The sequence below is a fragment of the Phacochoerus africanus genome, chromosome 2 (genome assembly GCF_016906955.1).
Source record: "Phacochoerus africanus isolate WHEZ1 chromosome 2, ROS_Pafr_v1, whole genome shotgun sequence".
In the NCBI taxonomy this organism is placed as follows: domain Eukaryota; kingdom Metazoa; phylum Chordata; class Mammalia; order Artiodactyla; family Suidae; genus Phacochoerus; species Phacochoerus africanus.
The window spans coordinates 100,463,452-100,487,765 of record NC_062545.1 but is presented as its reverse complement, the minus strand read 5'-3'; the positions used below and the strand labels follow the sequence as shown (position 1 = coordinate 100,487,765).

The 24,314-nt window shown below is 47.2% G+C and overlaps 1 protein-coding gene across 2 annotated transcripts in view; it reads right to left on the bottom strand.

Moving 5' to 3' along the window:
• Positions 1-24,314, bottom strand: part of CTIF (cap binding complex dependent translation initiation factor) — a 315,912-nt gene that overhangs the window by 39,354 nt on the left and 252,244 nt on the right. For both annotated transcript variants that reach the window (XM_047764342.1, XM_047764351.1), the window contains exon 10: positions 3,000-3,155. In XM_047764342.1, coding sequence (XP_047620298.1) covers positions 3,000-3,155 — 156 coding nt within the window. The remainder of the gene's footprint in view (positions 1-2,999; positions 3,156-24,314) is intronic.

The window sequence follows — 24,314 nt, the reverse complement described above, 5'->3', positions numbered from 1 at the left end:
CAAGATGGCTGGTGGGTCTCTGTTTGACTCTGGGGCATCAAGGGAGGAGGAGCAGGGGATGCCATAGGGGGTGGTACCAAAGCAGAGGATGGAGTGGATGTCTTATGATGGTGAGAAAAGGCAACTGGGGTGTCCCTGCCTGGCTGCAGGGGAGCAACTGGGGTGTCCTGGGGCTGAGGCTGGGCCACATTAGGATGGGGACTGAACAGGAAGGTTTGGGGCACCACAGGCACATCCTGGGGGAGGGCTCCAGGCTTGACTTGGGATGTGCCTAGTGGGCAGCTGGAGATGCCAGCCTGGGGGTGGTTCAGGGAGTTGGGAGGACCCCAGGGCAAGGCGGGCCCTGGACATTTGGGGTCAGCCATCTGTGCGGCCCCCTGGGGAAGAGCCTAAACTTGCCCCTCAGGAGAAAGGCAGCAGCAGTGACTATGGCTTCTAGAAACTTCCTAGAGCTGGCTCAACCTGCTTTGGGGATAGGGGTCAGGCCTGCTTATGCGTGTATGAGGTAATAAGGTACAGGAGGCAGAGATGGACTCTAAGAATTCAGGGGTCTCCCCAGGCGGCCTCAAGCAGATAGCTTGGCCCACGGGATAGTGGTTTCCTCTTTTGCGAAATGATGAAAGCCACTGATGATTTAATTACTCTTCTGGTTTACCGTCAGCCTGGCGGGGGTGGGGGGGTGGGTGTCTGTGTGACCCTGTCCCAAGAGTTTACTGCAGCGAACAAGTCAGAGGAGGCTCCTTATTTCTGGCCTGTGCAGACAGACCTCTTGGCACCTTCCGGATTTCACACCAGAAGGTTCGCACTACCTCAGGTGGCGTCAGAAGTGTCCTGACAGCCAGGGCCAGGGCTCAGCTGGGGCCCTGCTTCCTGCCTGGGGGAGCAGGTGACAACAACACCAAGAGGTGCCCAGATGACACAGAGGAAACATGTTGGGGTGATCCAGGTCACTGCCCTAGAACAGTGCTGCTCCCTGCCTGGAGGTGGGCTGTCAGGGGCGCAGGGCAACTCACCCAAGGATGGGAGGACCCCCGAAGGCCATCCGGGCCAGCCCCCTGCCTCCAAGAGGACTGCCTTCAAAGCATCCCAAAGGGATGCAAAAAGCATAGCCATGGCCTTTCTGTGCAGCAGTTGCACTGAGGCCAGTTTGAGTGAAATCAATTTGGAAGAGGCCATTGTCTGCAGCTGAGAAACAAGTCTGAAATCAAGTACAGTTGTCAAGAAACTTTGGCGACGTGGAGTAGCAAAGGCTTAGGGGGTCATGAAGCACCCAGCAGAGGTCTGTGTGCTCTGCTTTTATGTGCACCCACGCGGTCTGGAGCCAACGAGCTATTTTCTGATAAACAAATGCTTCAAAAACATTTACAAACACCCCCTCCCTTCTCTTGAATTGCTCTCTTTTCTTCCTTTCATAAGCACAAAAAATGGCTCTTGATGGCATACCTCCCCTTTAGCTGACAATTCCCTCTCCCAGGGGCCTTTCACGGAAACACTTCTCCAAAAGCTTGTCTGCACGGGGTTCCTCACCTTCACTGACTCCCCAGCGCTGCCGAGGTAGCTTCTGCGCTCACTCCACTGACACCATGGGGTCCCTGACCTCCTTGTTGCCAAACCCCGGCCACTTCTCTGTCCCGGTCCCCTTGATTCCCCTGAGGTCGCTCCTCCTGACATCTTGGGACCAGCTGCTGAAAGTGGGAGGGGACAGCACCTGGGAGGGGTGGTCTGTGAGGGAGGAGCGCTGTGATGATTGGCGCCCTTCTGGCTTCTTTCCAGCCTTCCCTCCTCGACTCCCCCAGCGCACCCTATCTGGTCCCCAACACCTGGTACACGCTGACCCAACGCTCAAGCCTGTGTCGCTAGGGCCAACCTCTTCTGGATCATCAGACACATCAGACAATTCCATTGGAGCAGCAGAGGGACAGCTCCCTGGGGATGGAAAACAGGCCACCCAAACTCCTGGTTTCCATTCCCACTCTATCTGCTTCCAGCTTCCTCATCCCAGGAAACGGTGCCAGCAGGCTGGTAAAGGAGGATCCCGAATGCTCCCTCCCTTCTCTGTATCTCTGGTCAGACGTCCTGCTGGTTCTAACACAAAGATTTAACTGGAAGGCAAATGGCCTTCCCCCTCCTCTTTCATGACTGTGTTTTGAGCCACCAGCCTCTCACTTGGACCCAACAGCTTCCACGTTTGCCCCTTCAAGTCTACCCCCTCTCATAGGGTTATTATGGGCAGGGCAAGCACTCCCCTTGACTTCTTGCTCCTTAAAAGTTTTCTGATTATCCTTATTTATTTCTTTTTCAGAGAAAATTTAGAAAGAACCACTTTTTTTTTAAATAAATAATTCAATGGTAAACCACTACAGTCCAAAGATCCGTTCCTTCAAATAATTTTTTTCCACCCTCCTTTCTGCAGGCAGTGTTCTAGATTATGAATGACTGCAGTCATTCATAGTAATATTTTCCTTTTAGGGGACTATTTATTTTTTAGTTTTCTTTTCCCTCCCTCCTTTCCTTCCTTCCTCCATTCCTCCCTCCCCCCACTTTTTTTTTTTTTTTGTCTTTTTAGAGCCGCACCTGCCACATATGGCGGTTCCCAGGCTAGAGGTCGAATCCGAGCTGCAGCCGCTGGCCTACACCACAGCCACAGCAATGCCAGATATGAACTGCGTCTGCGCCCTACAGCACAGCGCACCGCAAGGCAGGATCCTGAACCCACTGAGCAAGGTCAGGGATGGAACCTGCATCTTCATGGATACTAGTCAGATTCGTTTCTGCTGAGCCAGGACGGGAACTCCCGACTATTTCTTTCTACATAAACTCAGTACATAAATAAAAACCTGGCTAGAGTAAACAAGCACGGGGAAGTTACGAGTCTCTCTACCGAAAGACCAATCATTTTAAGTGGCACAAGCCTTGACGCTTTCCTGGCATATGGGAGACGCGAGATGCGTGTGGCTGTGCGTGCAGCGCCTGTGCCCTGGGACGGGGCGGCGGCTTACCTCCCTGAGGCAGGTGTAGATGGGGCAGACCAGCACGCGGAAGGGCTCGCCAGTGCTGCTGCGCATGGTGCCGAAGACCTCACACAGGAAGGTGATGAAGCCCAGCCAGCGCTCCACGTCCTGCTGTTGCAGCTCCTCCCGCACCGTGAAGTCCTTCTGCAGAGGCGCAAGAGATCACGTCAGCTGTGCGAAGCTGGGAGGGACCCCGGAACAGTCCTGCTCTGCCAAGGTGCCAGCTGGCTAAGGGCTGGTCCTGGGCAACTGGTAAACCCCATGTTTTCAATGAGGAGGAAGATGGGTGACCCGTGGCTGAGCCTGAATGCTAAAGAATCACTTGCCGGCAGAAGGACCACCTGACCTTTGGCCATAGTAGCACTTCTTCTTTGATGTCCCCAGATTGGGGGGCGGGCACAGTGCCTCGCTGACCCTGATACTTAGGTAGAGGGAATGAGATAAAGGGGGAAATGACACCTTTTCCAGTCATCACCTCCTCCACTCAACTCTCTGAGGCTAAACTATTTCCTTTTGCTAACTCCCAAATCATGTGTCCACAGCAGGGAGGGTAACCAGAATATTGCCCCCCATCACTATCCATCACTGGTCATCTGAGGCCCATCTTGGCCCCAGCACTGGGCTAGAGACACAGCTACAGCTCCTGCCTGCAAGGGGCCTAGAGCATAGAAGGGAAATTAGAGGTATCCATTCGTTCATTCATTCCCCTTAAAAATATCACTGTCCCACGGTGTGCCAGACAGTGCTCTAGTGGCTAGGATAAGACATGTTCACTCAAAACTGTGATACAAGACAGAAGGTATTAAAAACCATTGGGGGGGGGATTCCAGGTAAAGAGATTTTGGGGAACTCAGAGGTAGGAGTTACTACTTTCAGTGGAAATCAGTACCTTGGAAGAGCTAGGATCCTGATCTGGGAATATGGGAGTATTTCAGGTGTAATAATGACAACAGGTGAAGGTGCGGGGAGGGTAACACAGGCCTTTGGGAAACACAGAGGTAGAGCCCATCCCCAGCATAGGTGGGGTAGAGAGGAAAATGGAGGTAGGGTTGGGAAAGAAGGTTGGGGCTAGACTGTGGTTAGGAAAGAATCAAAGGAAATCAGAAATCAGACAGTCAAATGAAATGTGAGTAAGAGGCAATAAAAGAATGGATACTGTAGATAAAGTGATACATAAAATACACTTGGAAAATGACTAGAGAGCTGAAGATGAAGATAAATAGATTAAAAAAAGAAATAAGAAAAATGATAAAGACAGAAGGGACATCTAACCTACGAATTATAGAGGTTTTCAAAAGGGATATCAGAATTCACTGAACAAAAGGACCAAAGAGAAAAACTTGAAGTTGAAAATGAAACAAAAAAAGAGAACAAAAAAGAGCTGACTCTTCAGGGTTTACAAAGTTCCAGAGCCCCACCATGTATACTTAGCAGGAGAATGTTCTCTTTTACTTTCAAGGAAAAGGAAAAATTCTAAAAACAGCTTCGAAAGAGAAAAAAAAACCCCTTAGGTTTCTTACAAAGAAACAAAATTAGGGTTGGCCTTATACTTCTGTAATTGATGTTAAAATTCAGAGACATTGGGGCAAATCTGCATATGTTTGTGGTGAAAGGAACACCCTAGCTATGAGAGAAAGTAAGAGAAAGACATTTCGTTCCAGCAAATGTTTTTGACAAATTCCACCCACATGCTTATCTTTAAAAAATATTAAATGGTGCAGCTGCTATGGAAAGCAGTATAGTGCGACTTCAAAAAATTAAAAATAGAATTATCAATATGATCCAACAATTCCACTTCTGGGCATCTATACAAAAGAACTGAAAGCAGGATTTTGAAGAGATATTTGTATACCCATGTTCACAACAGTACTATTCACAATAGACAAGTGGTGGAAGCAACTCAAGGGTCCATCGACAGACGAGTGGCTGAACAAAATGCAGTATTATGTACACAATGGAATATTATTCAGTCTTAGCATATTCGGACATGTGCTACAACATGGGTGAACTTTGAGAACATTATGCTAAGTGAAACAAGCCAGTCACAAAAAGCAAATACTGTATGATTCCACTTACATAGGTATCCCGAGTAGTCATCATTCATAGTAGAATGATGGTCACCAGAGGCTGGGGGAGGGGGCAACAAGGAATTATTTAATGGAGAATTTGGGTTTTGTAAAATGAAAAGGTTATGGAGATTGATTGCATAACAATGTGACTATACTTACCACGACTGAACTGTTCACTTAGGAAATGGTTGAGATGATAAATTTTATTTATGTCTTGTTTCAAGCCACAGTTAAAAATAACTTAAAAGTTAAAAACTTGCTTGATGGAGTTCCCATGGTGGCACAGCAGTAATGAATCCGACTAGTATCTATGATGATGCAAGTTTGATCCCTGGCCTCTCTCAGTGGGTTAAGGACCCAGAGTTACCATGTGCTACGGTGTAGGTGACAGACGTGGCTCGGATCCTCCGCTGCTGTGGTTGTGGTGTAGGCTGGCAGCTACAGCTCCAATTTGACCCCTAGCCTGGGAACTTCCATGTGCCACAAGAGCAGCTCTAAGAAGACAAAAAAAAAAATAAAAAAAATTAAACAAACGAAGAAAACTTGCTCAAATACATGCTCCAGCCAAAAAAAAAAAAATTATTACTCACTCAACTCTGAGAAAAATCATGGCATAGAAGGACCTGAAACCAGGTAGACTTAGGAAGTTAAGTCAAAATAGGTAATTATAATTTTGGTTATATGATTAAGTCAAAAGCCATAAATAATTCTTGAGAGAAGATATTTAATAATTAAATGTAATCTAAATAAGAATTTTATACAAGTAGGAACCTAATTATCTTAGATTAAATTAATATTACTAAGATGATTAAATTACTAAAGATTGGTGAATACTGGTGGGAGGACAGAATATTGTAAAGCACCCAAAATGTCATAATTTAGACCATGAAGTTTCACATGTCATTGCTTCTTTCTTTTGATAAATAAAGAAGTAGACCTTATAGTATGCTTTAAAAAATATTAAAACACTGGTAACCACTAGCAGATATAAAATAAAATAAAAACACAATAAAATTGAAGTATTTTTTTTTTGAAGCCTCACCCATGGCATGTGGCCAGGGATCAAATCTGAGCTGTAGCTACAACCTGTGCCACAACTGTGGCAATGCCAGACCCTTAACCTACTCTGCCACAGCAGGAACTCCCAAAATAGTTTTTTTTTTTTTTTGGCCACCTCAAGGCATATGGAGTTCTGGGGTCAGGGATCAGATCCCAGTTGCAGCTGTGACCTAAGCCAGACAACACCTGATCCTCTACCCACTATGCTGGGCCAGGATCGAACTTGCATCCCAGCGCTCTCAAGATGCTGATCCCCTTGCACCACAGCAGGAACTCCCCAAAGTAGTCATTAAGTAAAATAAAAGTTATTTATATAGAAAAATATATAATCCATAATAGATAATATAAAACATTATATTACTATATGCATAGTCTCAAAATACATAAAACAAAAACTATGAAAATGTAAGTAAAAGACAGAAAGATAATATTGGAAAAACGAAACCACTAGTGTTCTACTGCTGATTAAATGAACAAAAAGTGTATTACTTAGATAAATAGTGTAATGAATAAGACTAAATGGAAACAAGCCTCACTATAAGCTGTGATTCTATACAAAGGCCAAAAATTCAGACATTGTACAGGCCCATATGTGGACTAAGAATTGAGGACAATTTAAAAAATAGCCAGTTATGTGGATGTTTAAAAAGGTATTCTCCTATAAAAGATAAAATTGTTATAACTGCGATAAATAAATAAAGAAGTAAATATCCTCTTAAAGATCAAATAAAGATATAATCAAATATACGACAGTAGATAATTTAGGAAATAAAGAGCTATACGAAACTTGTGGGATGTGGTCAAAGTTATAATGAAAGGTCAATTTACTGTCTTCACTATTTAGGTTATTAAGAAGGGAAGAAAATATATCCTCTAAACTGACTTTTGAGTGCTTGAAATGTACCTCTTCAAGCTAAGATGTGCTGTCTGTGTAAAACAGACACTGTTATTAAAGACTTAGTATGAAAAATATATAAAATATATCATATTTTAAAAATACTGGTTACATGTTGAAATTCTGAATATACTGGCTTTAATAAAATATAATAGCAAGTGTAAAAGTACACATGTGGATATTGTTATACTTCGATCAGACAGTGTTAATCTATATGTTCAACTCAAAAAACTTAGAAAACTGCCAATAAGGAAATATATGAAAGGACCAAGTACAGATCAAGCCAGAAAGTAATTAATTAGAAAATAGAGAAAGGAAATTATATATAAAATCATGAAAGAAGAAACAAATAAAATGAGAAATATGAACAATATATGTAAACAGATATGGAGTAGATAAAAAAGCACAATAAAAACTATTTGCAACTCTACGCTGATAATTTTGTAAAAAATGATGATATAGGTGCTTTTCTAGAAAATAAATATCACCAAACTTTACTAAAAACTAAAAGTCAGAAAAAAACCCCAAACACTGTAAAATGAAAAATTCTGAAAGTATTACCTACTATAAGGAGGTCTCTAAACTTAAAACTCTTATAGGTAAGTTGATTCACATTTTCGAAAAATTAGATACCTGCTCTGCTATGTAAACTGATATAGAACACAGAAAAAGATAAACTTTTCTACTTCCCTATTACTAAAATCCTGTAACGACAGTAAATTACAAATAAGAAAGCCTATGGGCTAATCTTTCAAATGTGAAGACCTGAAAGCCCTACTTGAAATACTAACAAACAGATCCATTAAAACCAAGTAGATTTTATCCCAGAAAGAAAAGGACAATTTAGTATCAGTAAATGAATAATCGTCATATATTACATCCATAGGCCTGATTGAAAAACAGCAGCAACATCCATGAGCCTTGGATGGAAGGACTGATATGAAATAAAAAGATTTGATATGATTATATGTATGAAAACCCCAAGAGAACACTCTAATAAAAATTAGAATTAACAAGAGAGCTTAGAAACTAATGAATAGCACTTAGATGAAAATTTAATATACAAAAATCAACAGTTTTTTTTAATGACGGGATTAACCAGTGAGATATTTTAATGCACAAAAGCTCATTGAGTAAGCCATGAAATTCTTAAATGACATTTTAAGAAATGTGCAAGATTTCTGTGAAGAAAATTGCAGAACCGAACTGAGAGATTTAAGAGAATGTCTTAAACAAGTGAAGAAACATAATATTCCTTACTAGGTAGATGGCATTGTAAAGATGATAATTCCCTTGAAATAATTCACAGGTTTAACACCAGTTTGTACTCCATATTCTAATGGGAACTTTTTGGAAGGAAAGGGGGAATGGAGATTTGAAAAAAATCATCCTAAAAGTAATCTGAAAGAATAATAGGGAAATAGCTAAAAACAAAACAAAATTGGAAAGAGTTATATGACTTTCACCTCTCCTAAAGCTTTCATAAATAAAAAGGTGTGGAACTGACATAAGAAGGAACAGCTAGATCAGATAGCCTAGAAACAAATTTGGCGTCCATAAGGGTTTATCCCATGGTCCCCAGAGAACCACAAATTAGTAGCAAAGGAAGCATTATTCACTCCGGCAATGAGGCAGGGACAGGTGTCTATGTCTGGGTGGGGGCGGGGCGGGGTGGATAATTTAGAGTCTCCTTTCACACTGGACCTTAAAATGAATTCCAGATGGAATAAGGAGGTACATGTGAAAAAAAAAAAAAAAAAAAAAGGACAAACCATAAGAAGTTGAAGCAAATTAAATTCAGTACTTCTCAAATTTCTGGATGGAGATGATCTTTCTAATTAAAACATGAAGAACTGAATGAAAAATCAAAACATAATCACCCTTAGAAGGTGAGGAACACACCAGGAAAAATAACCGCAATAAATGTGACAAAAGGTAATGGCCTTAATATATAAATAGCTTGTTCAAATTGGTATTAAAAGTACTAAATCCCTCATGGACAAATGGGGAAAGGGCATGAAAAGATGTAGAACATAAATTGCTGATAAATACATAAAAAATAATTAAATCTCAGTAGCAATCAAACAAATAAAAATATCTTCTTTTCCCCCACGTATTATGTTAGCAAAGCTTAAAAACTAGTAATTGTCAATGCCGGTAAAAATGAAATGAGACAGGTACTCTCATAATATGGGCCATGTAAACTGGTATCACTTTCTTGAAAAATCTTAAAACAAGCCCCTAAAATGTTCTTATTGTTTGATCCAGTAATTGCGCTTCTGGATAATTATCAATAGGAAATAATTAAAAATAACAGGAAAAATAAGCTCAATACACACAAAAATCCAACAATCTAAGCATGCAACAATAGGGGAATGATTAAGTAAATGATGATTCACGAACCCATTAAAATTACATTTATGAGAAGTTCACAACAGCTTGGGGGGAAGGGTGTATAATGCTAAATGAAAAAACCAAAAGCAAACTTGCATATATTGCACAGACTTATCCATGAATTGAAAAAAAAAATTTTTTAAAGGAAAAAGATGAGAAATATCCAAAGTGTTAACTAACAGTGGTTGTTTCTCAACAGTGGAATTATGGATGACTTTTTAACTTTTTTTGATTTTCTGAATTTCTCTACTTTTCTGTGAACATTTTGTTTCATAATCAGAAAAAGTTACTTAAAAAGAAATAGGCAGACTGTGACCCTTTTCCTTGATTTTTTTTTTTTGATTAGGACATCGAAAGTCTTGGAGTGACCTGCCAGCTATTGGTGATTCTCACTAGAAGGGTGGGGAAGTAGGTTATGAACTTGCCTAAGCCCAGAGGCCATCAAAAGCCAGCCTATGTGTCTCTTCTTGGCGCGTTATGTTCTAGGTTGCCAGCTTCTCCTCTGGAACAAGGCACTCTTTTCTGCCAACCGAAACCAGCCATCCCCTGGGTCTCCCGCTCTGCCTTCAACCTCAGCCTTTTGCATCCAGAACCAGCAAGGGGCCTCAGATTGGTGGCAGCCATTTCAAAGTCTGCTATTTGGCTCCAGGTTCTCATCTGACCGGCAGGCTCCCTCCCAGCAACTCCTAGTGCCTTTCCCCAAACTTTAAGGCTACCATTTAAGCCCCGTTTCCTGCCTAAAACTATTTATTGACGTACTGCTATTTCCTGCACCGGCCACATCAATAAGCCCTGAAAGCCATTCAGTGTCTCAGGTTTCTCAAGGCATTCTGGGAAATTCTTCCCTGCTCTGGATAACCACATGAACTCTGGCATGATAGAGTCCTGTGGTCAAGCCAAAAACAGCTGCATGCAGGCAAAGGGGGAAAAACACCCCCCGCCCCGGCGGCCGGTAGCCGCAGCAGGGAGATGGTGCCCTGAGAGAAGAGAGGCATTAGGGCACAAGGATCTCAGTGTATTCTGAGGCTTCTGAAGTAGATGGTGGCTCCACCAATCCCTGCAAACTTGCCATCATTTCCTTCTCCTAAAACAAATGATCAAGGGAAATCTGCCCATCCACATACTACATCCCCAGTGACTGGTTTGTTGCTATTCGGAGAGGTGGCTGCCGCTGCTGCCATGTCCCCAGGGCAGAGGAGAAAGTGCCCTTTTATTTACTGCTGGCAGGAAGTTTCTTTTTCCTTGAGAAGTCAAGAGGAGGTGCTGGAGGGGTGGGTACTGGGGAGCTGGTGACAGCCCACCAGCAATGAGTTGATTCCAGTCCTTCTCCATTGGATGGAGGTCTTAAAAAGGATATTTGCCAGAATTCTTCCTACTGGAAAGAGGAAAGTCGTTTTCAAGTAGAAGGTGCTCTATTTTTTTATTTGGCTCAAACTCACTTCCTTCAGGTTTCTGCTCCATGGTGGCTCCTCAGGGAGGCCCCCCTACCTGCCTCTCTAGGATGGCAGCCCCCATGGTGCAACTTCCTGCCTGAGTTACATTTTCCTCCTAGTCCTTATCACCTCTTTCAGGTCCTGTATTTGCTGATGGTCTGACCCTTCTCTAGAAAGCAGTTTTACTAGGTCTGGAATCTTGTCTTACCATTACCACATTCCCTAAAATGGTACCCGGTTCATAGCAGGTGTTTGGAGAACATGTAGGTAAAGGGTCCACGATAAGCCAGCTCTTCTTTAAGAGGCCAACTTGTTCAGGTAGTTCTTACTGTGGCTCAGAGGGTTACGAACCCACTAGTATCCATGAGGATGTGGGTTCGATCCCTGGCCTAGCTCAGTGGGTTAAGGATCTAGCGTTGCCATGAGCTGTGGTGTAAGTCGTAGATCCTGCATTGCTGTGGCTGTGGTGTAGGCTGGTGGCTACAGCTCTGATTGGACCCCTAGCCTGCGAACCTTCACATGCCACAGGTGCAACCCTAAAAGACAAAATAAAAAAAGGCCAACCTCTTCAGAGAGAACAGGCTGCTACCATTCTTTTCTTAATCTAAGATTTGAGAGGACAGAGTCAGTATGTCTCCCAGATGAACTTTTCTTTCATTTGTGGCTGTTACTTCACTCCCCGGATACTCTTCCCACCTGCTCTGTGCCAGCCCTGGTCCAGTCTATCTCATTGCATTTGTTTCCCTTTTGTGGGTAACATTTTTTTCACAGGGTGAGGTTTTTTATTTGGGACATATTTTCCCCCCAAGGTTGCATCAAAGTAAGGCCAAGTGATGGTGCTGCCCTTTGTGATGGGGTCATCTGCAGTTTTCATTTGGGTGCTTCCCTGGCCTTGGGCCTCCCTTTAGCCAGCCTGTCCCCTCAGTGCTGCTTGGCCACGGAATCCCACTGGCACGCTCCCCCTCCTCTGGCCCTATCTCTCGGCCCAGGGCCTGCCTGCCTGCTCCCAGTGGGTAGAAACAGGCCCTGGGTAGTTCCTGCGGCACCCTCTCCCCAGGTCATTATCATTTGGGGGGACCCTAGGGCAGGAGCTTCCTCGTCACAGAAGGCAATAGGGTCCGTTCTGGGCATCTGGTCAGAGAGGCAGAGGCGGGGCCGTTCCCAAGCCTAGCTCTGGTCTGAAGGGGGAACTGGAGACATTATAGCAGATCAGCCTCCTCCAGTTTGAGAGAAAGCCCTGAATGTGCCATTTCCTATCCTCTTCTGGGATCTCTAGGTTCCACGAGACACCTCATGAGACACCCTTATGGAAAAGGATTCAGGGATACGAAGCCCCCTCAACTTGGTTTCTGTGACTTAGAACCAAAAAGAACTGATCAGTACAACAGGCCCCTCCTCTGTGATGGAAGAGTGGCTCCTGGCCTGGGGATAAAATGGGCTGAGCTGGAAAGGAGGGTGGGCTGACACTGGGTGGGCGTCCTTCCAGCAGAGCCCAATGTCATGAGGGGAGAAGAGAGGAGAATGGCTGGCCTCTCACACCCCAACTTGGGGCAGCATGATGGAAGGACTGCCAAGGTCTGGGCATCACTATGACCCCTTCGGCTTTAAGGAGTGACATGTGCAATGGATCTGGTGCACAGTAGGTGTTTAACAAGTGGCAGAAAGACCTCCTGGTCATTGTGCCCTGAGTCATTTTGGTTTTTGTTTTTTTCCGCCCTTTTCTTGGAGTTCCTGGGCCAGGAATCTATGCCACAGCTGTGGCAATGCTGGATCCTTAATCCACTGTGCTGGGCTGTGGATCAAACCTGCGTCCCAGTGCTCTAGAGATGCTGCTGATCCTACTGTGCCACAGTGGGTACTCCCCTGAGTCATTTTATCCACCAGAGTCAGCCCCAGACCTGGCTTTCCCCTCCTCCTGGCAGCCCCAGCAGAGGGGTATACCACCAGGCTGCACAATCACAGCTGGCCATCGTGGCCACACAGTGGTCACAGCTGCCAGGCTTGGCTCAGTCAGTCCTGCTGGGCTCTGAGGGCTGTTCCTGGGGATTCAGCTGACCTCAACTCTAGAACAGTGGGACTCTGACCTACAGGCCACTCTGGCTGGGGCAATAGTCTGTGCCGGTCCCTTTCCTTGTCTGGAGAAGGTGACCCAGAGGGCAGGGTGAGCATAGGGCTGCAGCCTCCATCCACTCTGGGATTGGCTGCTTGCCCTGGGTTCTGATGTCCACTGGGCCCTGCCTTTGGGTATGTCCTTTCCCTTCTCACTGCAGGCAGGACCTTTCCCTGAGTAGCCTAGACCTCCCCAGGCCATGGCTCAGACACCCAATCATGTGATGCCAAAGTGGTTATTCCACTGCTTCTACTCTACTCTGCTCCCAGACACCCAGACACTTTAGATTTCATTCTTGGCTGCAAGTGACAGAAACCCTCTCAAACTAGCTTAAGCACATAGGGCCTGAACTGGTTTATGTGGTAGGGATGGAAGGGGCTGGTCCCCAAGAACATAGCCAGTCCACAGGGCTCAAAGAATGCCACAGCTGGTCCTGCCTGCCCATGCTTCTGCCTGTCTTGGCTTTGTGCATGTTGACCACTTTCTCTCCTGTCAGGGTCTCCCTTTGTGATGACAAAAAATGGCTGTCATAGCTCCCAGTCTCTTACCATGATGGCTTGTGAGCCAAAGGAAGATAGACATCCTCCCTCCCGTGTCCAAACTGCAAATTTCAGGGAAGGATTCTGATTGGCCCTGCTCATCAGATGACCATCCCTCAGACCCAATCACTGTGGACAAGGAGACAGGGTTCCTTGATTTGCCAGATGCAAGTCACGTGGCCAATTCTGTGGTGGGGTAAAGTGGGGCCCTGTGACAGATCCCCAGACCACAGACAGAGACAATAGCCGCCCACTGCAAACACAGACCCATCAGTGTGGCTTTCATAAGTGCCTGAAACTCTCCTGAGCATCATATCAAATTCCCCACGTGCTGGCATTGACTGCTGCCCTCTAAGTCCTACCCAAAGGAATAGAGAGTGACATTATTGGGATAATATTGAATTAGCTCCAATAAACAGACATGTACATCATGCCCCAAATGCTGGCCCTTTGTCGTTATTAATAAACAAAGCCCTGGAGACATTCTCTGTGACTGATGGACACTGAGGCTGAGAAAGTGCTCTTCCGGGGACATGGCTCCAGGTAAAGGGAATACGCTGTGGCTGGGAACAGCCATCAGCCACTCCCAGTGGAATCTAGAACATTCTGGAGACACTTTCCAAGCTTCCCAAGGTGTGAGCAAAATCTAGGTTGGCAAAATTAGGTCAGGTAGGCTCAGCTCTGCTGATCTGTAGGTGGCGGAGCGGGGAGAATAGGGGAGCGGTGCTGGGGTGCAGTGGAGAAAGAAGCTGAGAAGTTGGGCTGATTCAGTGGGAATTCTGTCTTGCACTTATGCAGGCACGAAGCCTCATTCTCAGGCAAGGGGGAGCCAGCACCTGCTGTGGCTGTGGCCTTGAAAAGCCCTCAGAAGAGGCTTGAAGTTTGGGCTGGATTGCTTGACAGGAATACCGGTGAATGAGCAGGAATTCCTGCAAGCAGGCTGTCACAGGATTCACTCAGCCTCAAGAAGACACCTCCAGGTACCACTCGCCAAGTGCAGGTTTGTCCAAAAACCTAGGGCAGCCCTCACTAACCAGACCTTCTGCAGGGCTGGGCCCTGGCCTTATCTGCTGCCTGCCTGATTGTGCCATAGTAGTACCACCATACATTGGCATAACAATCATCTTTCCCAAGCACTTCCCACAGATATTCCTGGCTCTGCCCCACACAACATCTCACGCTGGAGGACGAGGTCCTGGGATCTGACCATCTTTTCCAGGCTGGTAGGGCTGGAACCCAGGTCTCTAATTCTGCTTCTGCTGTTTTCTCCCCCACAGGCATCCTGTTTGAAAAGGCCCTCTTGGAAGTTCCTATTGTAGCTTGCAGGTTACAAACCCGACTAGTATCCATGAGGATGTGGGTTTGATCCCTGGCCTCAGTCAGTGGGTTAAGGACCTGGAGTTGCCGTGTAGGTCATAGACGCAGCTCGGATCTGGCATTGCTGTGGCTGTGGTGTAGGCCTGCAGCTGCAGCTTTGACTGAACCCCTAGCCTGGGAACTTCCATATGCCGCGGGTGCAGCCCTAAAGAGTAAGGAAAGGCCTTTTTTTATATACCAGAGCAGTCTGCCTTTGCCCTGAACTGTCCTGCAGTTACCCCCAGAAAAGAGGGTTCAGCCATCAGTTCTGTAGAATTGGGATTCCTCCCTGCCTGGCTGCCGTCCTGCTCAGAGAGTGGCCATGGGCTTGGAGGCAGGTATCCATCAGGGGCTGGCCCCAGCCCAGGTAGGTTTCATCCATCACACCAAGCTCTCTTTAGCGAGTGAGGTGGGCATTCTCACCATGGCCTCAGCTCAAGGAGCAAGCCAGCTGCCAAATAAAGGAGGCGATGAGTCTGAGTGGGGCCAGGGACCCTGTGACTATCAGGCCAATCTGTGAAAAATCAGTGTCCTCATCTGTAATGTAGAAAGAGACTCTCTGACCTGCACAGGGTCGATGAGGTGATGGTGTGATGAAATATGAAAACCCCCGGGAAAAACTGAGAGCCCCCAAAATAGAAAAGGGCCGCTATGCCATAGCCTTGCAATTTGAGAAACAAGGCACATGGTGGACCGGTGTCTTGTCCATGATTTTCTGTGGGAGAGAAGTGGGAGCTGAGGCCCAGCTTATCCAGCTTGCTGGAGATTCCTGGAGTCTGCTCTCAGAGTTTCTTGCCTGGACCAGGTTTTACCAGGAGGGTCAGGTCACCTCCTTCAGGCAGAAATGATGTTCAGGATCCCAACTGTTTGGTGCCAGGCCCACAGGCCATGCTCTGGAAGCAATTGGAAACTGAAGACTTGTGAAATCCTACTTTCAATGAGCAGCCACATTACTTCTGAAACTGTCTGGAAGGCTAGCGATAAAAATAGCTGATTACACAGGCGTTATTCAACTATTTATAGAATTTGAGAAAACCCCTTGAAGTGCTCACGAAAAGATTTGGCCTATAATGGGGATTCCAGAATGACTCAGCCTAGAGCCCAAATCCACCCGCAACTTTGAACTTTGACACAGCTGAAGTCTTCAAAAGTCACATTAACATTTACAGAGCAGTATCCCTCAGGGAAGCTGTAATGGGGGCACACACAGCTTTTATCAAGCTGTCTCCCAAAATGTTTGTGGGATGACAGTTAAGCAACAGTGGGAAGTGGGGCACTCGGAGAGAAGGACTCGAGGTCCAGTGGGCTCGGGAAGGTCAAAATTTGCAGCTGTGCAATGGGGATCCTGGCTCCTGCTCTACCTTTGGAAACTACGGGGCTATGGATGTGGAAGCAATTGTCATGCCTGTTATTTTCAGCAAAGATGCATAAGGAAGCTGTTCGCACCAGGCTCCATCTAAACGAGCCTGGCTATTGCAACATGCCATTCCCTTTGGTTCTACCCATCTGGACTTGATGTCGGCTCTGAGCCCAGCGTTGCAGGGGTGGGGGTGGCCCTAAAGGAAGCGCTCAGGCCCTCTCAGTGAGCCGTGAGCTCCAGGCCACAGACCAGATGGGCCCCCGTGTTGTTCCAAGGAGCCTCGGGCCAACCGTGGTGGGGTTGGGGGGGGGGCGATGATGGGCAGGAGGGTAGGCAGACTCCAAGCCCCTCTGCTGGATCTGTTTCACATGGTGGAGGAGGTGCCTGAAGTCGAGTTTGGAAAAAATAACTGCTGCTAAAAATGTTTGAAAACCACTGGTGTATCAAGAGTCCGCACAATGGGCTCGAAGGCCAGACAGGCCTGGATGATTGGACTCCCACCCAGCCCTGGGACCTGGGCAAGCCTCAAGACCTCCCAGAGTCTCCCATTCCCCATGTGGGCAAGGATAACAGGGCTAGACATAACAAGGATGGAAAGTGACTGGCTGAGGAGAAGCTCCTTCTCGCTTCCTTGGCCTTCCCCACTTGGGGCCCAAGGACCTCCATGGCAGGTGTGACCTGTCTGCCTTTTCACCCCTTGGCCACCTTGTAAAGGGAAGTTTCTTAGGGAAAAGGTGGATGCTAAGATGGGAAGCGCATCCTGCCCTTATTTGGGTTTCCATGCATATTAAGATGGATGGAAGAAAGGAAAGATTCTTTATCAACAGGGGATCCAACATGACCCAAGAGAGAAGAGAGAACCTGGAGATCAGAAAGGGGTGGGTTATCCTTACTAAGAAATGATCTAGTGGGAAGACCAGAAGACCTGCTGTTTGGGGGCTACGTGACTTTGGGCAAGTCATTCACCTCCTTTGGCCTCAGTTTGGTATCCCACAAAATGAAGCGGAGTATACTTGTCCCATCAGGCCCATGCATAGTGGTGAAGACAATAAGGTGATGGCTAGAAAATCACATGGTGTGACATAGAGAACAGACTTGTGGTTGCCAAGGGAGATGGGGGAGAGACGGGGAGGGGCTGGGAGCTTGGTATTAGTAGATGCAAACTATTGCATTTAGAATGGATAAGCAATGAGGTCCTACTGCATGGCACAGGGAACCTTATCCAATCTCTTGGGATAGAACACCAGGGAAGATACTATAGGAAAGGGAATCTATCTATCTGTCTGAGTGGGTCACTTTTTTGTACAGCAGAACTTGACACGACATTGTAAATCAACTATAATTTTTAAGAATCATTAAAAAATTAAAATGAAATCAGCTGGCAAGCTGAGCATGGTTTACAATACAGCATGGCGGGTCTTGATGGATGGAGACCATCCCTTGCTCATTAGCCCCTTAAAGTTCAGCTCGATCTTGACCTGGCACAATGTAAATGGCTCAACAGACCCTTCCTGAACTGATTCTTGTGATCAAAGGCTGCTGGCTGGCACCGGTCACTTTCCCTGCCTGTGGTCTTGCTGACCAGGCACCTCCTGTTGAGCAAGATACTGGGTGGTGGAGGAGAAGCCATCTGCTAGAGCAGACTTGCCTAATCTCGGCACTCTGGAGATTTGGGGCCGAATTATTTGGGTGGGGGTCGGGGGGGCGCTATCCTGTGCATAGTAGGTCCCTATCCACTCAATGACAGTCAGAGCCCCCACCACCCTCACCCCTAGTTGTAGAAGCCAAAAATATCTCCAGGCATTTCCGAATGTCTGCCAAGGGCAAAATCACCCCCAGCTGATGGCCACTGCCTGGAGCGAGACTGTGCACATTCCTGCCCCCACCAGGGCATCTCCTTAGGACCCAGCAAGATGATGTGGAAGTTCTCGAGTAACACTGGGAAGCAATGCAGTGCAGGGCTCCGTCTACTGTAAGGCCTAGGAGGGCGCACCCCTGCAACTGTCTAGAAACTTCCCAGGGGCTGTATACAACGCACACCTGCACGCCGAGCAGGCTGCAGATGGAGCTGGTGCTAACTCAGCACTCAACCATAGCGGTGCATATAACTTGCCCCAGCATCTAGTCCGCAGACTCTGGTCATTTCCCCTCTTGATACAGAACAATGGTTTAAAATAAAAAAGCAGAAGCCCTTATGTGTGATGATTCAAAACCCCAAGAGGGTAAAAATAAAGCTGGGCTCTGACACTGACAGCTCTGTGCTTGGGTTGTGATGTTAGCCCTGCGAGCAAATGATCTTTCATCAGTTGGACTGTATTTTTAAATGTGAACAGTTTATCACGCTTAACACTGCTTATTTGGGGGTGCCTTGGACAACAGATAATTCAACTGCATCTACCAGATGACACTGACAAATACTTCCCACGCCCGTGTCCCCAGATAAAAATAACGCCAGCTTGCTCACAGGTTTGCAGAAAAAAAGGGCAGGAAACTGGAGGTACCAATCGTGTCTGGCACATCCTCCCCACCCCCGCACTGGCCCCTGGTGGTGCTGGCTCTGCTGCTGGAGGAGGAAGTGTTACCCAGGTGACACATGATGTTCTGTGTGAGACAATGGGGAGGCCTGGAGTGGTGTCCCTTCAGGAGCCCCAGGCTCTGCCCACCACAGAAGGCTCTGCTTCCTTAGCAAGCATCCAAGGAGAATGAAGAGAGCACTGTGAGAGCTTGGACAGTCACCCGGCCTTGCTGAGCCCAATCTAGAGAATGGGTTCATACAACATTTCCTACCACCTGTTATGGATATGGTGAGATCCAAATGCCTGACTCCTGTAGCATGGGGTAGATGAAGGCTGCAGGCCTAGAAGCACGGGCCTCTGTGGAGTGACCCCAAAGGCACAACTTTCTTTGCCTTAGAGCATTTCCCTTGTAACCAGCAGGCACAGTGCCTGAAGGCACCCCAAAGTACAGCACCTATCTTTTCTTTTTAGGGCCTCACCTGTGGCATATGGAAGTTCCCAGACTAGGGGTTGAATCAGAGCTGCAGCTGCAGGCTCTACACCACAGCCGTAGCGAGGCCAGATCTGAGCCACATCTGCAACCTACACTGAAGCTTGTGCCAACACCAGATCCTTAACCCACTATGCCAGGGATCGAACCCCCATCCTCATGGATACTAGTAGGGTTCTTAACCCATTGAGCCATGATGGGAACTCCACCACATCTTTAGGATAAGGCTCCATTTCTCCAGCAATTCCTCCAGTCAAACCACAGGGGAAACATCAAATACCAATTACATTGGCATGGTTCAACTGATCAGAAACTTGCTCTTCTATGAGAAAGACAAGACTTAAGAAAGGTGGGGTCTGAAGGGAAGAAAACGAGGGGTGATTTAGACACTCCACAGGGGCAGCACTATGGGAAATCAGCTAGAGGGTGACTGATCACAGGAGACCCTGGAGTCCATGGGGCACTCTGACAAGGATATTGGGGACCCAGGCTGGGAAGGCTGTTGGTATAGGCTGCTGACATGGCTCTTTTTGCTCTGCGCTGGACACATCTGACTGCAGCTGTCAAGGAAAAGACTAGAACAGTATAAAGGACAGCCCTAAGGAGAGCTCAGATGTAAGCAGAGAGATTGAAAGAAACAACCCCCATTGCACAAGTTCTCGCATCAGCATCCTGAAGGAATTTAAGGTAGGAGTGCACTTACGAATATTCCGGAAACCACGAGTATGTCAGAAAGGCGAGCTTGTTCTAATTCTAGGTCCTTTTCCCCAGTCAGCCTGGATGTGGCTGTGGGCTGCACACATCCAAGTGTGCCCTGCAGGCATCCCCCCAAGGTCAGATGGCTGCTTCCTTTAACAATATCCATGTTGATGAGCTGCTTTGTGCTCTAACCACCTCCAGCAAGTTCCCTTTTCTTGTGCATAGACATCACGATCCAAAGGTAATAAAAAAAAAAAAAACTAAATTGCTGAGTGGTGGAAATGTTTGCCATTTTTAAAAGTGGTCTCTCAGTGGAGTTCCTGTTGTGGCTCAGCCAATTAAGAACCTGACTAGATTCCATGAGGATGCAGGTTTAATCCCTGGCCTCGATCAGTGGGTTAAGAATCCAGCATTGCCACAGCTGTGGCATAGGTTGCAGATGTGGCTTGGATGTGGTGTTGCTGTGGCTGTGGTGTAGGCCGGCGTCTGCAGCTCCAATTCGAACCCTAGTTTGGGAACGTCCATATGCCGTGGGTGCAGCCCTAAAAAGCAAAAACTGATCTTCCAGGGGGTGTTTCCTTCCTCTGCCCTAAGCCTGCCATTCCAGCACTTCCAACATGTGAAAAATGGCGCCTGGCTTGGTATTGTGGATAGCAAAGAGCTTGGCTTTCCCAAGGCACTGATGGCTAAGGTTCCATCCTCTGAGGGGGGAAGAAAAATCCTATTTTTCCATAAACATTAAATTCTTAACACACAGAGGGTCTGAAGATCTTCCCCATACAGAATTCTGAGTCATCAGGCAAGTGACAAAAAAAGAAGGGGAGCATACCCAAATGCTGAACCCCATTCTGGGGATCCAGAGAAAAGCCGTCTGGTCCTACCCTCCAGGCTAGAAAGCTCCTGGAGAAAACATAACCCACATATTTGAAAGAGGCCAGAGAATAAATATCTCTTTACAAGCCATGTTAAGAAACTTAACTAAATAAAACTAAGAAGTGATTTGTCGCCCACCCCCATCCCCAACGAGCATCTTCATTCAATGAAAGAATTCACTCCAGACTTCCCTTAATCTGGGGACACCCTTATGAGAATACGGGCTAGATGAGAAGGTGATCTACAGGCTGGTGTCTCTGGTGGCTCAAGAGATGGTCCATTTCTCAACAACTGTTAAGTTATCACAACCCCAGCAAGTTGTCTCTATGGGAGCTGAAGACCCCTGAGAAATGAGGCTGCAGAAAAGCCAAGGTCCATAAGGATGTTGGAGAGGTGTAGGATAGTGGCAGAGAATGGCGATTACCTGGGCACTTAAGGCCATTGATGGGCCTCCCTCTAGCACCTAGGTCCTGGTTGGACGTGAAATTCTTTTTTTTGTTTGTTTTTTAAGGGCCGCACCTGAGGCATATAGAAGTTCCCAGGCTAGGGGTCGAATCAGAACAGCAGCTGCCGGCCTCTGCCATAGCCACAGCAACGTGGGATCTGAGCAGCATCTTCGACCCACACCACAGCTCATGGCAATGCCGGATCCTTAACCCACTGAACGAGGCCAGGGATCAAACCCGCGTCCTCTTGGATCCTGGTTGGGTTTGTTACTGCTGAGCCACAGCAGGAACTTCTGAACACGCTGTTCTTCAAGAAGAAGGCAACCTTGCAGGCTGAAGGTCAAAATACCTGGCCTGGAGTAACGCCTCCTGCTTCTAAAACAGGGCTTCTTTCTAACATGAAAGTAACATCAGGTGAAGCCATCACAGGAAGTGAAGACAAAACTGACCTCTTGTGATTTCCCTGGTCTCTGTCATAGATCCCACATAGGACTCCAGCTGGAGTCTCCAACCATCCACCCATTCCTCTCTGCTCTGGCCCTCCATCCACAGATGGTTGTGGGCCTGCTCTCTGGCAGGTACTGATGCTAATGCAGTAGACACAGGGGCAGGGTGGTGGTGGGGGCACAGGGGCTGGGGTGCAGGGGGTGGGAGGGAAGGAATGTCCTAAGCTGCAGTCTGAGATCTGCTAAACAATCAGGAAAACCTACAGAGTTCTGACAAACTCTAGGTCTGACAGGCATTTCCAGAGGACATCTGCTTCAGTACCACCTGCTTTCAATCATCCCAAGGTGGTTTGTAAAGGTGTCCTATTTTTAAAGCTATTCTGGGAACAAGGTCCCCAACTTCCCTCTGCTTCTAAGTCTTCTCTATACCCACTTCCCCAAGCAGTTGGCTACTGAAAAGCTCAGCGCCCCTCCCCCCCGCCCCCTGGGCTCAGCCAGAGCCCCACCTCTGAACCCACCAGCCCAAGCTCATCCCCCCTGGTGGAAGGAAGGCCCTCCTCACACTTGGGAAGCCTTCTGGGGAGCCTGCATTTGCTGGGTGGGAGTTTAGTCCATGCCTCAGCTCTCGCCCTCTCTGCTTGCCCCATCTTTCCATTTTATTTTATTGTTTTACTTTATTTTTTGCTTTTCAGGGCCACACTTGAGACATACAGAGAGGTTCCCTCTGCAGGGGTCGAATTGGAGCTACAGCTGCTGGCCTACGCCACAGTCACAACAACATGGGATCTGAGCTGCATCTGCGACCTACACCACAGCCCAAGGCAACACTGGATTCCTGACCCACTGAGCCTGGCCAGGGATTAAATCAGCATCCTCATGGACTGTAGTCAGATTTGCTTCCGCCACGCCACAACAGGAACTCCTTTATTTTATTTTTTTAATTTTTATTTTTTTGGAGTTCCCGTCGTGGTGCAGCGGAAAGGAATCTGACTAGGAACCATGAAGTTGCGGGTTCGACCCCTGGCCTCGATCCGTGGGTTGAGGATCTGGCGTTACCGTGAGCTATGGTGTAGGTCACAGACACGGCTCAGATCCTGCGTTACTGTAGCTGTGGTGTAGGCCGGCAGCTGTAGCTCGGATTGAACCCCTAGCCTGGGAACCTCCATATGCTGTGGGTGTGACCCTAAAAAAAAAAAAAGATTTTTTTTTTGTCTTTTAGGTGGGTTCCCAGGTTAGGGGTCCAATTGGAGCTGTAGCCACTAGCCACAGCCATAGCCATAGCCACAGCCACAGCAACGCGGGATTTGAGCCAAGTCTGTGACCTACACCACAGCTCACGGCAACACCAGATCCTTAATCCATTGTGCGAGGCCAGGGATTGAACCTGCATCCTCATGGATGCTAGTCAGGTTCATTAACTGCTGAGCCATGACGGGAACCCCCTTTATTTTACTTTAAAAGCAGCTTTGCCCCATCTTTCATCACGGCTATGCTAGAAGGCTGGCTGATTCCTTGCCCGACATGACTTCAGCCTGATTCCAAGCTTACCCTAGCCTTCAGCTTTGTGCTTGGCCTTGAGAAATAACTCTGTTGAGGCAACAGCAACAAATATAAGAGGTATGGTCCATCCCTATGAGGAAGGAGTGGAGAACAAGAACCGAGGTGGCGATTAGAGCGGGCACACTGGGGGACTTCCGTAGGGGACTGGAATTCATCCTTTGGGCCTTTAGTCAGCAGGCCTGAAGCATCCCGAGGTGGTACAGGTGGTGATGGGGAGGGGGTGTGTGAAATCTTCCGCAGAGGAAAGAAATTAATAGGAGCAGATGAGGGATCCCAACTCAATTTTGCTCCACTTCTGGAGTCCTGCTGCCAGTCCTATGCCTACATGGGTGGCAGGGAGACCCTCTGCGATGTCCTCCAGTCCCCGTGAGCTGGGCACTGGCTGTCTGGAAGGCCGGCTCTTCCTCAAAGCCCTTCCCCACTTTCCTGGGGAAATGGCTGGACCCACGGTGCTCAAATCTAATAAAACTGGGGCAGGCTGACACTTTGAACTACTCCATTATTCCTGTTTAGGCATTTACATGGTGACTTCAAAGAAGTATTTGGGAGTGATTTTAGGGAAAACTAGATCGATGAAGAAGAACTTCAGCTGGGCAATGATTAAAAGGCAAAAGGAGAGGGAGCTCCCACTGTGGTACAACAGGATCTGTGGCATCTTGGGAGTTCTGGGACGTGGGTTTGATCCCTGGCTCAGCACAGTGGGTTAAGGATCCGGTGTTGCCACAACTGCGGCTTAGGTGGTGACCATGGCTTGGATCTGATCCCTGGCCCGGGAACTCCATATGCCATGGGGCAGCCAAAAATGAAAAAACAAAAAACAAAAAAAAAAAGAAAAAAGAAAAAGGAGAGGGAGGGGTTCATAAGCAGCCTGCTGGAACCTGTGCCACGCAGTGCGCCGTTCTCCTCCAACGTATGCTGTTTACTGAGAGATCGTCATGGAGGCAGGAAACATTTTGTCAGAAATACCGAGCACAAAATATAGTGGGCGCTAAATACTTAATCTTATTGGCACCACCTACAGAAGCCAGAGTTGTAAATGGCTGTAGGGAAAAGGTCTG